At 58.5% G+C, this 14,150-nt stretch overlaps 1 protein-coding gene across 3 annotated transcripts in view; it reads right to left on the bottom strand.

The window, feature by feature from the left end:
* The window catches only part of ZBTB46 (zinc finger and BTB domain containing 46), a 57,644-nt gene that overhangs the window by 34,666 nt on the left and 8,828 nt on the right, over nt 1-14,150 (bottom strand). For 2 of the 3 annotated variants that reach the window (XM_032606170.1, XM_032606172.1), the window contains exon 2: nt 2,133-3,101. In XM_032606170.1, coding sequence (XP_032462061.1) covers nt 2,133-3,069 — 937 coding nt within the window. In that variant the 5' untranslated portion in view covers nt 3,070-3,101. Of the gene's footprint in view, nt 1-2,132; nt 3,102-3,239; nt 3,518-14,150 lie in introns of those variants that run through there. The other variant, XM_032606171.1, reaches the window with a different exon arrangement.

Below are 14,150 nucleotides of genomic sequence, written 5' to 3'. Positions count from 1 at the left end.
ATTCCTTTGGAAAAGGGCCTTTTCTCCTATAAACGGGATGAGAAGGAAACAATACTCTCCTCTAAGATGTGATCAATCTTTAAGGAAAGCAAACTCTCCTCCACTGCGGATCACAATTTATGCCTCCAAACCCCAGCCCAGGGCCAGGGCAGAGGAGTAAATGGCCACTGTGGCGGGCAGAGCCGTCCCACGCAAGCCCACACCTCGGGTCCTTGTCTTAGCAACTCAGGGGAAATCTCGCAGTTGCCTTGGTAACCCAAGGGATTTCAGACATTAGCAAGAGTACACCAGGAGAAATCACTTGTTGGATTCTAAAAACACCTTCTGCTCGACAACTGCATTTAAAACATCAAACCCACAGGCTTAGGGAGCGTCCCGTTCTTAACGTGCTGGTGGGCTCTCCGATCTAGAGCCTCCAGCCCCGCGGCCCGCCGGACGACCCGTGACGCAGCAGGTGTAGGACAGGACGGGAAGGCTCTGCGGCCCTGACCCACCCAGAAGGTTCCTTAAGTCAGTCCCTGTGGACGCTGCTCTCCAGGCTTTAGTCAGAGCTAAAGGGACGTTTAGTCGTCACGGAGAGAGCAGACACAGACAACCACTGTGCCGACCGCTGGCAGGGAGACAGGTGGGCTTTCTATCATCTCAGAAACTTAACCTTCTTCTGAGTTAGTTCAGTTACACTCAACGGTTCTGCGGGGGGCTTCCCATCAGGGACACTGGCAACGTCACGACCAGGGGTGGGCGGCTCCTGGCATGCAGTGGGCGGAGGCCATGGCACTGCCGATGTCCTACAGCGCGAAGGACGCCACCTCACACAGACTCATCCTGCCGAGGGGGCGACACTGGTGGAACCCGCCTGGACTGAACCTGCAGGAGGCTGGCCCAGCGCTTGGGGCTGGGGACGCACAGGGGCAATGAGAATGAGAACCAGTAAGAAAGGCCACAGTGTCTCCTGGGGGTGATGAGAAAGTTCTGGAGATGGATAGTGGCAATGTATTTAATGCCAGTACACTTAAAAATGGTTAAAGGGGTGAAGTTCATGATACGTACGTTTTACCACAGTAATCAAGCTAGTGTATCAAGAGCCCCAGGGTCGCCCTCCCAGCCCCAGCACAGGCCTAGCACTGGTGACACCTTTCAGGGCTTGTGCCCACGGTTCACTGCCTTCTCTCCACCTCTGTCCACCTCTGAGCCCCCACTGGGTTCTAACCTCCTTCCTGGAGGGGCCTCCCCAACGCGGTCACTTGCTGAGAAGCCTCCATCCTGCTCTGGACCAACCCCGTCCCACCAAAGCCCCTCCTCACTCCAAACGCAGCCCTCGTGGTCCCATCTGTCGCTCGGGAAAGCTCGGTGCGGCCGTAATTATCACACGCTCGGCGCCAGCGAGAGCACCTGGCATCTAGTAAACGTTCACTTGTTTACGAGCCTGGGAGACAGAAAAAACCATCCTCCAGAGGGCGAGGGCCAGTGCCAACACAGCTAAGCTAAGAGCCCTCACGGCTGACGGACTCGGGGCCCAGAAGGGGCTCCCCACCTGTGCGGTAACGCCCACCGGCTGCCCTGTGGGCGAACCACAGAACCCGCACTTGTTGGCAACGAGGAAATAGCCCTCATCGGGAGGGGAGCTTGTGGCCACAAGCCCTCGCGTGCCCAGGACGAAACACACACACGTGGTGTTTTCTTCCACGTTGACAACAGTGGCCACGGCTGGAGCCCGCACACCTGGCCTGGCCTCCCCTTCCACCCGAGTCACGTCCCTTCGTGCACTTCTTTATCTTCTCAACACCGTCACGTTTAAATCTTTAAAAATTAAGTTACGCCACCCAGTGCCTACGAGAGGCTCCACCACACCCCACGCTGGGGCTCCTTCCGGGTGTCACCCCGCCTTTCCAGCTCCAGAAAATCCCCAGCCCAGCAGCCTCGGTGTGTCGGCGGCCCTGGCGCACCCGCTGGGACGCGTCGGCCACCTTCCCCGCGCTCACACCGATTTACTACGAGAGGGGGTGACCCGCGGGAAGCCACCAGCGTGAGCCTGGAAAGGTGCCACTGCACGGACAAAACGAGCGGCCCCGGGGCCACCGACAAACGCCCCAGGGCGCCTGAGCCCGGCCTGTAACAAACCAAAGGCTTACTTGAGTCTCGGCTGCTGAAGGGCCACCCGGACGTCGGGAGGAAAGATGGCAGCGGGGAGCCGGCCCGGCTGTCGTCCTCCACCTGCTGCGTGATGTGCCGGACCGTGTCTTTGTTCTTGCGATTCTTCCTCCGGCCCGTGGGCTGCCAGCCGTCCCCTGCCGCCTGCTCTGAGAAGGAGTTCTGAGCGGCCCCATCCCCGGCGGACGGCAGCTCGCTGCCCCCGTAGTGAGCCGGCGAGAGCCGCTCCTCCTTGATGTGCAGGGGCCCGTAGCCCGCGTCGCCAGGCCACAGCGGCTGGGAGGACAGGTCCGCGGGGCCGTCGGCCTTGGGCTCCTGGTCCTCCTTCCCGCAGCTGCTCCCGCCCTCGTGGCAGCTGGCGATGGCCGAGTCCCCAGAAGAGTTGGCGGGGCTCGTGCGGCGGGCCAGCCACGGGGAGATGCTCCTCCCGGCCATGACGGCGGAGATGAGGGCGTCCGCGCCGCTGCTGGGCGGGGCGCCCACCTCGAACTCCGAGAGCTCGTCCGAGGCGTCCGGCTTGATGCTGATGTCCAGCGCGGCCTTGATGAAGTCGTGGCAGGCCTGCACGATGTCCGTCATCTGCAGGAAGCTGGCCGCGGACATCACCTCGATGACGTTCCTGCTGGTGAGGGCCAGGTGGGCAGAGTACATGAAGTCGATGATGGCCTTGAAGCCCTGGGCCGTGACGATGTCCAGGTGCGTGACCGTGGCCTGGTCGGACGCCTTCTGCACCTGGCAGTAGAGCGTCTTAAAGTAGCGGCTGCTGCCGAGCAGGACGTTCTTGTGGGCCTTGAAGACCTTGCCCTCGACCACCACGCACACGTCGCACAGGACGCCGTGCTGCCTCTGCTCGTTGAGCTCGTGGAGCAGATGCCGGTAGTGGGACGCGATTTCCATATCTTCCCGCCGGCTGTTCATCTGGGATCCTGGGGTGGTCTCTTCTACGGACTCTGTGGGGCAAGAACGGAAGGGTTACCCGCACGGTCGACACACACACCGAGGGAGTTAGGAGGGTGCACGGAGGGCGGCCACCGGGCACAGGGCACTCGACGGTGGGCACCTGAACCAGCGTCCAGTTCGAGGCTCACCTGTCGTCGGGCATGTGGCGCTCTGAACTGAATCCTACACGCTGCGGCCAACCCTCCGAGCCAACAAATATTCCAGAGAGGAGGAGAACACCCATCCACAGTCGAAGTGACTTTCTCACCCAAACAGAAAATCAGAACATCTAGGCCAAGTAACCCAGGGGCACCTTCATCCCTCACCCTTGAAGAAGCATCCTTTAAAAACAAAGTGACAGGGCTTCCCTGGTGGCGCAGTGGTTGGGAGTCCGCCTGCCGACGCAGGGGACGCGGGTTCGTGCCCCGGTCCGGGAAGATCCCACGTGCCGCGGAGCGGCTGGGCCCGTGAGCCATGGCCGCTGAGCCTGCGCGTCCGGAGCCTGTGCTCCGCCACGGGAGAGGCCACAGCAGTGAGAGGCCCGCGTACCGCAAAAAAAAACACACAAAGCAACAACATCCTACACAAACAAAACCCCTAGAACAGTAAGGACTGAAGTTGGACATCCACAAACTCCCAAACTCCAGCCCAAGCCAGCTCCAGAGGGAGAAGGCCCTGTGACCAGCTCAGCCCCCAGGAAGGTATCTTTGGGGGAGGGACCCAAGGTGATGAGAACCCCCTTCGCGGTCCCAAGCACCCGAATCATTTCTCGAGTTGGGCCCCACGCGCTGCTCTCCCCAGACTCGTTCCCCAGCTCTTTGCTGCTCCCAAAGTTTCCCGGGGCCACCGGACTGGGCAGACGAAACAACAGAACCTCAGTGCCACCCGACTGGAGGCCAGAGCCCGACCGAGGCTGAGGTGCGGGCAGGACTCCCTCCGAAGGCCCCGCCGGGGGATGCATCCTGGCCTCCGTCAGCTTCCGTGGTGACTGGCTCAGCGTCCTTAGCTCGTGGAAGCATCACCCACCTCTGCCTCTGCCGCCTCCCTGTGTGCGTGTCTGTCCCAGTGTCCCCTCCTACAAGGACACGGTCGTATCGGATTAGGCCCATCCTACTACCTCAGTACAAATCACATCCAAACTAGGTCAGGTTCTGAGGCTCTGGGGGCTAGGACTTCACTGTACAAAATCTGGGGCCAGGCTCACAGCATAAGATGCCCTGCAGAAGACAGGTCTTCCCTGATAAACACACCATTTTCCAGCTAGTCAAAGATGCGGACATCTGTCCACCTTTCCCCGGTTGGGGGGGGGCAGGGGCGGAGGGCGGGGGCCACCTCACTTGTGCAACAACTTCCTTTAGACTTTACGTTTCGCATCACCATCTGAGGTCACCTGGAAACACCCACAGTCCCCAGGCTGGGAGAACAAGGCTGGGGAGGGTCCAAGCCTTTCGCTCCCTTGTCTCCCTCGACAGCCGACCCAGCACCGTCCCTGCCAGGCAAGAACAGAGACCCCCCACTCCAACCAGCCCCCTGACTCGAAGCCCAGAAGTAAACACTCTGCTTCGACCGTGTGACAGCAGCGGGACCTGACCCCGCGGAAGAGCCCTGAGGAGAGTAGGCAAGCCCAGAACTGGCTGCGGGGGCCCTGGGCTCACAGCCAACACCCAGTGCTCGGCCCTGGGTGCGTGGACCACCCCCGAGGGTGGTCAGCAGCCGGTCTGCCCCTCCCCCAGGGCATGGGAGGCGGGGAGGGGGGGGACAGACAGGCCGTCCAGGTGCGGCTTCACACCGCACACCTGGCGTTACAGACTCAGGTTAGTCAGACACTGAGGGAGGACCCGAAACACACGTCAAGCCGGGAGATCGACCATTTAAACTCAAAGCATCGGCTTCATGCCCCGAGTCCACGCGGAGCTCCGGCCGAACATGGGGGGAGGTACTGAGAGCCCTAAGGACCCTATATTCAAGTTAGGGAGAGGCATGTTTCATCCCCTGACTTCCTATATGAATAATAAGGCTCTTTACTCGCCAGTGAAACAGAGCCTAAGAATTAGGAAGAGCACTGCAAAGGGGCAGAATGCCGGTGCCAGTGAAACAGAGAGCCTAAGAATTAGGAAGAACCCTGCAAAGGGGCAGAATGCCGGGGCCAGTGAAACAGAGAGCCTAAGAATTAGGAAGAACCCTGCAAAGGGGCAGAATGCCGGGGCCAGTGAAACAGAGCCTAAGAATTAGGAAGAGCCCTGCAAAGGGGCAGAATGCCGGGGCCAGTGAAACAGAGAGCCTAAGAATTAGGAAGAGCCCTGCAAAGGGGCAGAATGCCGGGGCCAGTGAAACAGAGAGCCTAAGAATTAGGAAGAACCCTGCAAAGGGGCAGAATGCCGGGGCCAGTGAAACAGAGAGCCTAAGAATTAGGAAGAGCACTGCAAAGGGGCAGAATGCCGGGGCCATTTTAGAGAAGCAGCAACCACCTCAGGTGGCTTTCGCATTTCTCAAATAATTTCAACTCATATGGAAAGTTCTAAAATAAACTAATGTTCAATCGGAACAGCTTAAAATCAGTTATGTACTTCACAGAGATCTTGTTGTAAGAAAACACAGTTTTCATTAGGGAAAAAAGTCACCTGTACACTAAAAAGAACAGGCATCTAAAGGAATGATAATCAAAAATAGATTAGTCTGGGGGACTTCCCTGGCAGTTCAGTGGTTAGGACTCCGCGCTTCCACTGCAGGGCGCACAGGTTCGATTCCTGGTTGAGGAACTAAGATCCCACGTGCCGTGCGGTACAGCCAAAAAAAAAAAACCAGAGTAGTCTGCTATGGAAACATTAAGGATACACGTAATTTACCCAATTTATCCAGGAAACTTTAAGGGAATAACTGAATTTTCATTACAAAGTTGGTTATGTCTCCACATCAGTAAGAGGTCATGAGGGTCCCACCCACCTGACCGCAGCAGAAGAGCGGCTGCCCAGTTGCATTTCAGCAGCTGTGACCCTAAAAATGGAAGCATCCTGGGTAGTCATGTCATACGATGGCCTGATAAGAAAGATGCAGGCTTCAGACTAGAGCATGCTCACCACACTTTTTCTTTGAGGGCAAGGGCAGCAGAGCATCTGCTACTGTCCAGTGAAGATGCACCTGGCCGTGGGCCACACAGCTGTTCAGGGAACACACACCTATGGACCCACACCTGTTCACAGGACACACACCTGTGGACTGATGACCTGTCATCTCTGAATTACCGGTGCTGCTGCACAGATCACAGGGCATGTTCACGCATCCAAAGGTCCACGCAGGCAGCCCTGTGACGAAGGGACCCTCAGAGAGAAGCCTGCGGTCCTCAGGGACTCAGATGCCACACTGACAGGAGAGCTAAGGCTGGCTGAGACCAAGGGGCATTTGTTGCCACACCGGCACCTGAGACTTCACCAAAGTGACCCATGTGCCACCTGGAAGCCACACCATCTCTCCAGTGTTTTTGTTTCTCCTGTGGGGTCTCTACTGTCTATTTTATTTATAGCCTACTAATCTCAAGACACTTCAGTTTCGGACAGTATCACTTATGAAACGTGACCACTTTGGTGCCAGAACAACTTGAATCCATGATCCAGACCACACTCCAAAAGCTGCGTCGCCCTGCGCAGCGTGGGGCTCAGGGCTGGCCGCCCTCACATGGGTAACCTGGGGCACAGGGACCATGCCAGAGACCCCACAGCGAGTGACGGAGGGGGCAGCCGCGGGTCTGTCCTGCCCAGTGGGCAGCCTGCCTGCTGCGGGACCCATTTCCAATCCCGCAGCCTCCGGGAAGGGCGGAGGTGGTCTCCAAGCTGCCAGGCAGGGAAACTGAGGCTCGGAGATTCCCAGAGTCCGGCCGTCGGGGAGCCACCATCCCGGGCCCCCGAGTCTCACTGTTGCAAGACAGCTCCCACGGCCCGAGAGACACAGGGTCAGCACGGTGACCCAGGGGCGAGGGGGGCTTTGAGATCTCTCCCAAACAAGCCGCACTCAGATGTGAGCACAGACCTGCTCTGCCAGCCTCTCTGAGAGGCAGGTACCCGATGTGGGTGTCAGGGGTGCTCCCCTGTCTGTCACTTCCAGGGTTCAGAGCCCCCGGCACCCCAATCCCAGAGCACCTCCCGAACCTTTTCCCTACGTCATCTGAAGGTACAGCGGTCTTAACCAAAAGCCATCTTCACAAATTATCAGCAGGAGCTATGTGTCTTATTCATCCAGCGCATCCATGAGACCACTGATGCTTCGTGGGCAAAAGCCTAATAAACCGCCAAGCCTCAAAATGCACGAGAACCATGAAACGTGGAGACTGTGCTGTGAGTGCGTTTCATTCACCGCGCTGTGTGTTCAAAGTAGTAATTCCGGGAGCTGGGTGGGGTATTTTTTTCCTCTGGTCCCTGAGGAGCTCCACCTGGAAGGCAACTGGTTTTAATAAGAATGTAAAACAGTGGATGCAATTTGGACGTGTGTCCTGCTGCACCCAAACAAGCCCTAGGTCTGTACAGGGGGCCCCTGGTGGGCCGGCCCCTCCCCCAGGCCAGTCACCAAGTCTCGGTGCAGAAAAACCCAACCCTAACAGGTAAGTGCCTCCAACACCCACAGAACCTCCTTGCCAACCCAACTTCACCTCCCTTCTCACTTCTGCATTTTCATTGCACTCAATTTACACTTCCTTGAAATGTTCCTTCAAACGTTACCTAACGGGCAAATATTGTTTTAAAGCAGAAGCAAGATATCTTTAGCGCTAGAACCAAGCCGCCCCGATGCTGGTCTGCAGAAGCCAAGCTGCTTCCCGCAGGCCCAACCGGCCGAGCCCATCTAAATGGCCCTTCCGCAAAGACACGGGTGAATCTCTCGATAACTATACGGCGTGAAAGCAGCTGGACAAAGGAGACAGCGCAGGAGTCCCTGCCATGAAACCGGAACCTGCAAGGCGACCTACAGGGGAGGGGACAGGAGGAGGGTCAGGGGCTGCCTGGCCTGGGGACAGCGAGGGATGGAGACCCCGGGCGTGCGCAAACCCACCCAGCTACGCTCTCTGATGAGTAGTTCGTTGTAAGCAAATCGTTACCAGGTCGATTCGAATCTATTTTTTTTTTTTTTTTTTCGAATCTATTTTTATGGAAACATTCTTGTTCAGCTACAAACAGGTGCGTATCTATTGCCTTTTGCTGTGGGTCGCACCGTATCCCCCAAACTCACTCCTTGGAGCCTTAATCCCCAGAACTTGGCATGTGACCTTATTTGGAAGTAGGGCCCTTGCAGATGTAACTGGTTAAGACAAGGTCGTTAGGGTGAGCCTTGATCCAATGTGACATGTGTCCTTATAGGAAGGGGACACTGGGACACAGACACCTCACAGGGAGACGGCTGTGTGATAACAGTGATGAGGCCACAGCCAAGGAACCAGCAGGAGCTGGAGAGATGCCTGGGACAGAGGGGGCGCGGCCCTTGCCCTCCAACTTCTGGCCTCTGGGACTGCGATGGGATAAATCTCTGTTGTTTAAGACATTCAGCCCCGGGTTGTGTCAGGAGCCCCGGGACATAGCATATCTACCACGGAACGCCGCTGATGCCAACGGCGTGATTCGGCGTGGATGAAAAGCGCTCCGATGTTTCTCGACAAGCAAAGCCCGCTCTGCCTAACCCCGGGTGTCCCAGGGCAGAACCCAGGCAACTCAGCACCCTCACTCCACGGACACTATTTCCCTCACCCTGAGGGTTACGACGTTCTGAAAAACCCGAGGTCAAGACACCAACGACGGGAAATCATGTTATAACCCACAGTTTATATACATTGTATTGTCAGTGTTCACGGTTGCCTTTTAAGATTTAAAACCGAGCTCCTGCCTGGGAAGAAATACTCCGCATGCGTTAACAGAAGTCATCCTTAACTGGATGGGGGTGGCTTCGCCCAAAGCTTCTCCAGTGACCACAGTCCGACGCCCTTGGGTGCTGGAGACCAGCGTGATCTCAGAAGGCAAAACTGCCGCCAGGATGGGCCCTGCCCCACCCTCTCCCTTGCTGCCGCCTCTTTCGGTTCCTTCGCCTCCATGCAGGCTGGAGCAGCCCCCCACCCTGCCTTTCCTACCTGCGTAGATGTCACCTCGCTCTCAGGATGCACACCCTGACCGCGTAGGGCCGGACACATCCTGTGACCACGGGGACCCCCCCTTCCAAGACCGTTGGGGTGGCTTCCCCCACCCCCCGCCTGCCCAGCTCTCGCTCTCAGTGAGGAAGGACCCACAGAGTCCCAGGGTCTCACCCACGTCCCGGCGTTTCCCCAGGCCATTTCCACTTTGGCCCCTGCGGTGCCCAGGAGCCTGGAGCTGCGCTGGGTGCTGGCGCCCAGGCTGAGGACGAGGCTCCCCTAGCCACGATTCCAGAGCAGCACACAGGTGCCGCGAGGGAGCCCGCACTTGGGCAGGTGCCAGGGTCGGGGAGACTTCCCAGAAGCGGGCACAGGCCAGTCAGGACAAGGGAGTAGGCGCTGGGGGTGGGAGGGCGAGGGGAGGGCCCCAGGAGGGAGCAGCACATTGCGGGTGGCGCTGGCCTCCACACAAGGCCCCGTGAGCTGCCATTCCTGGGTTCAGGGCCTTGGGGTGGGGGGCCCTCCCACAGTGACCCTGGCCTGGGGCTAAGCAAGCCTCAAGGGGGCTGGACAGAGTCCACCTTCGCACTCCAGGTCTGCGCTGGCGTGGAGACAGCACAGCGACCCCAGTGACCCAGCCGAGCCCTGACCCTGGAGGTGCCAGGCCACTGAGCCACCACCCTGGCCATTCCAGCCCAGCCCCAGAGGACGCGGCCCTGACCGACGGAAGAACCGCGGAAGTCGGCCCCAGCACCTCGGCACACAAGAGCCCCTGTGTTTCAGGGTGGGCAGAGTGCAGCGAGCGGTGGCCAAAACACAGGCAGCCCAGAGAGCACAACACCTTGGGCGTCTGGCGGGAGAGAGCACGCGACAGTGAGATGGGGCAGGGCCAGGGAAAGACCCCGCAACCAGCCAGGGCGGTGCCAGTGTAGGCCTCAGGGTGGCACCAGCCACCGAGACCAAGAGCCCAGGGCCCAACACACTGAGGGGAGACCTGGACTCTCAGGGGAGAGCAGCCCCCCCGGGGGGGGGTCCCAGACATCCTGATTCGGGTTCTGGCACAGGGGAGGGTGCCCAGGGCCCTGGGAACAAGTGTAGGGGCAGGGAGAGAACAGAAGAGACCAAGCAGGAACAGGGGGGACCTCCCATAAAGGCCTAAGCCAGAGCCGAGGCCCCGGCCAGGCGCGTCAGCCCGAGCGCTCTGTCACTTCTGCTGGTGGGAAGCTGGTCGGGGGAATTTGTTTTGTGGGACTGGGGAGAGAAAGAGGAAGAGGTCAGCACTTTACCTGTGCTCCCAGGCACCTCCTGCTACACTCGACCCCCATTTTGGACGTTTCGTCTCTAAACCACGCTTCATCATAACGGGCAGCTAAACTGTCAGCTCCCTTAGTGCTCGCTATACAGGTGGAGCGACAAAGGCAAACCCTGCTGTGGAATACAAAAGGGACGCAAGCGCCCAGCTGGTGACACTGCCTCCTCCTCAAGGGAGCCTCCAGGGGCTCCTCCCACTATGGCTCGCAAGGTGCCTCTGTCTCCCAACAGCTTCACACCTTCCCACCGAATCTGACAGCCTCTCCACACAGGGACCACATCTCGACGCTGTCCTGGTGCACACCCTTGCGGGGGGCGGTGGTCAACAAAACGACAGTACCGGGCTTCCCTGGTGGTGCAGTGGTTAAGAATCCTCCTGCCAGTGAAGGAGACACAGGTTCGAGACCTGGTCCGGGAAGATCCCACATGTCGCAGAGCAACTAAGCCCGTGCGCCACAACTACTGAAGCCTGCCTGCCTAGAGCCCATGAGCCACAACTACTGAAGCCTGCCTGCCTAGAGCCCGTGAGCCACAACTACTGAAGCCTGCCTGCCTAGAGCCCATGAGCCACAACTACTGAAGCCTGCGCTCTAGAGCCCGTGAGCCACAACTACTGAAGCCCGCCTGCCTAGACACCGTGCTCCGCCACAAAGAGTAGCCCCCGCTCGCCACAACTAGAGAAAGCCCGCGACCTGGCTGGTTGCGGGGTCTTTCCCTGGCCCTGCCCCATCTCATTGTCGCATTGGATCTTGGCAGATTTAACCAAGTTAAGATGAGGTCATAACCCAAGTGGGTCTGATGTGTCACCAAAGGGGGACATCTGGACACAGACATGCACAGAGGGACGAAGACAGAGACGGGAAGGACGTGGCCACAAGCCCAGGGGCGCCTGGGCCCCAAGAGCTGAAGAGGCAGGAAGGACCCTCCCCCAGAGCCCCCAGAGGGAGCACAGCCCTGGAGCCCTTGCTAAGAGGGGACACATTTCTGTTGTGTCTGCCATCACTTTGCGGCACTTCGTTACAAAAGCCCTAGAAAAAGCCACACATCCACTTAAGATTTTTGTAAATTTTTCTTAAAAAGAAAGCTGATCAGCTTAACAAGGCAGAAGAATGCTTTCCAAGGGTTTTAAATCTGAGATACACTGTGACTCGAAATGTTAACTAACACTTGTGCGCCCTGCCGCCAAGAAAAACGTAGAATCTAAATAGGAAATAACCTAAAAGCAATGCCTGTTCTCAAGCCATAGGATGGAATCTTTTGTTGTCTTTTTCAACATTTTACTTTGAAACACTTTCCAACCTAAGGAACAGTTACAAGAATAATTTCAGAGAACTCCCACCTAACCCTTAACCAGAAACACCACTTTTTTTTTTTTAACATTTTGCAACATTTGTTTACATCAAGTAACTGCTGGAATCTTTAACAGGTCTTTCTCTTTTGTTTGTTTGTTTATAAATTTATTTTAGGCTGCGTTGGTCTTCTTGCTGTGCCTGGGTTTTCTCTAGTTGCGGCGAGCGGGGGCTACTCTTCGTTGCGGTACGCAGGCTTCTCATTGTGGTGGCTTCTCTTGTTCCAGAGCACGGGCTCTAGGTGCACGGGCTTCAGTAGTTGTGGCACGCCGGCTCTAGAGTGCAGGCTCAGTAGTTGTGGCGCACGGGCTTAGTCCGTGGCATGTGGGATCTTCCTGGACCAGGGCTCAAACCCATGTCCCCTGCATCGGCAGGTGGAATCTTAACCACTGTGCCACCAGGGAAGCCCTATAGGTCTCTTTTTTCTTAAAAGTTGCATCGCTGGAAAACGAGAGAAGCCACCCAACAACCCAAGGTGCTGCCTGGGAAACCCAGTACTGATGGGTCACTAGGCCTGGACCCGGGGCGGGCAGAAACGTGGTCCATCACTTTCCGGCTAGCAGCGGTGAGAGCACCACGCAGGCCTGGACCAGCACAGATGTTTGCTCTGGCATCCAATGGAATTTCAGCCACTAATCGGATGTCTCCAAGTCCCCAACTATCACTTCCGCACAGGCCTTTCAGAGGGTAAACGCATTAGATGCTGAGTAAAAGAAGTCTGGGTGGACGGCAGCTGGGTGAATGAAGAGCGTGTGTCTGCCACGAGGACCTGCACCACGCGGCCCTCCAACAGCATGGACGTCAATGACCCAGCAGCCCCGGACCCGACCAGGCCTCGGCAGTGAAGGGGTCACGCTGGCCCTGATGGGGGTGGGGGTGGGCCGACGCAGCAGCAGCTGGAGGCCCAGGCCAGGCCACAGGACCTGAGGCAGGGGCGTGTGATGGACGCGGGAGGCCAAGGTGGGACAGACCTGGCGGGAAACGGGCCCCAGCACGGGGATTACCTGGACCCACTAGGATTCAGCTGGGCACCATCTCAGCAGGTGCTGCGGGCCCCGGGGTGGGGGCTCCTTCGGGGAGAATCCCTGGGAGGAGGAGCCGCTGGGGGCCAGTTCCTCCTCCCCCTGGCTGGGGCCGGGCTTGGGCTCCAGGGAGGGCCCGGAGGTTGAGGGCACCCTGTCCCCCCTCTGGCGTGGGAGGGATAGCCTCCCCCCAGGGAAGCCCCTCTCTGTCAAGTGCAGCTGGGACAGCTCCAAGGTGCTTTAAGATGTGAAACCCCGATTCACGAGGTTGGACTTGGGAGTTGCCACTGACCTGGGGAGGGCCTCGGGGACACAGGGGCTTCCCAAGCCCGCCCTGGTGACAAGTGGCTGCAGCCCACGGGTAGGGGACCCCCACCCGACCCGGGGGCTTCGCCGTCCCTGCCACAGAACCGTGCAGCACGGGGCATAGTGGGGGGTCGGGCAGCGCCTGCTGGGGGTGGGCACCCCTGTGTTAGGACAAAGCCCACACAGGGGCTGTGCCGTGAAGCAAGGTGTCCCTCTGGAACTCGTGCCCCGACCCACAGATGTGCTGCACCTTCAGCCCCGATTCTACTTTTGGAAGCTCCCCCGAGGAAATAACCCCAGCACACTGAGAACGAACCAGCCCCGACTCGGAGGAGAAAAACAACGTGCCTTCCAGGGCTGCTGAGAATTCATGAGAAATAAGTGGGTGTCGGAGCAGCACGGACCCGGCACATGTGCTCTAACCCCCATCCCTCCACGCCAGTCCCTTATTCACAGACTCAGAGATGACATGCCTGTCCACCACCCGCTCACGTGGGGCCGGATGACACCAGACCGACGACCAGGAGGCACAATTGGCATTGGTGAGAGAGAACCCACGCTGACCTTCCTACTCCTACGGGCCCCGAACGCGTGTGGGCTGGGGTCACACGATGGGCGGTCCATGCTGGACTTTCACACACTTGCCTGAAAGGACAGCGGATGGGCCACCCCTCCGGGCCCAGAGCCCCGCAGGGACGTACTGTCTCGTCCACAACCTCAGGCTGCCCTGGGGCGGCCCCCGGGGACACAGGCGGCTCCCTCCTGCCCCCAGCCCCGACTTCCGAGGAGCAGAAGGAACCCCTCGCTGGCGCCCTGAGTACAACCAGCGCTTTCTCCAGTACTTCCTGGGAGCCTGGAGGAAGGCGCAGGCTCAGGAGACAGTGGCCAGGCGTGCTGAGCTGCCTTGTAGGTCCCCTTAAATACGGTGACATTGCTGAGTGACTCCAGGAAGGGGGGTGGCAGCCATGT

This window comes from Phocoena sinus, chromosome 15 (genome assembly GCF_008692025.1).
Source record: "Phocoena sinus isolate mPhoSin1 chromosome 15, mPhoSin1.pri, whole genome shotgun sequence".
Classification (NCBI taxonomy): Eukaryota; Metazoa; Chordata; class Mammalia; order Artiodactyla; family Phocoenidae; genus Phocoena; species Phocoena sinus.
The sequence above is the reverse complement of the archived record's forward strand: the minus strand, read 5'-3'. Positions and strand labels throughout refer to the sequence as shown.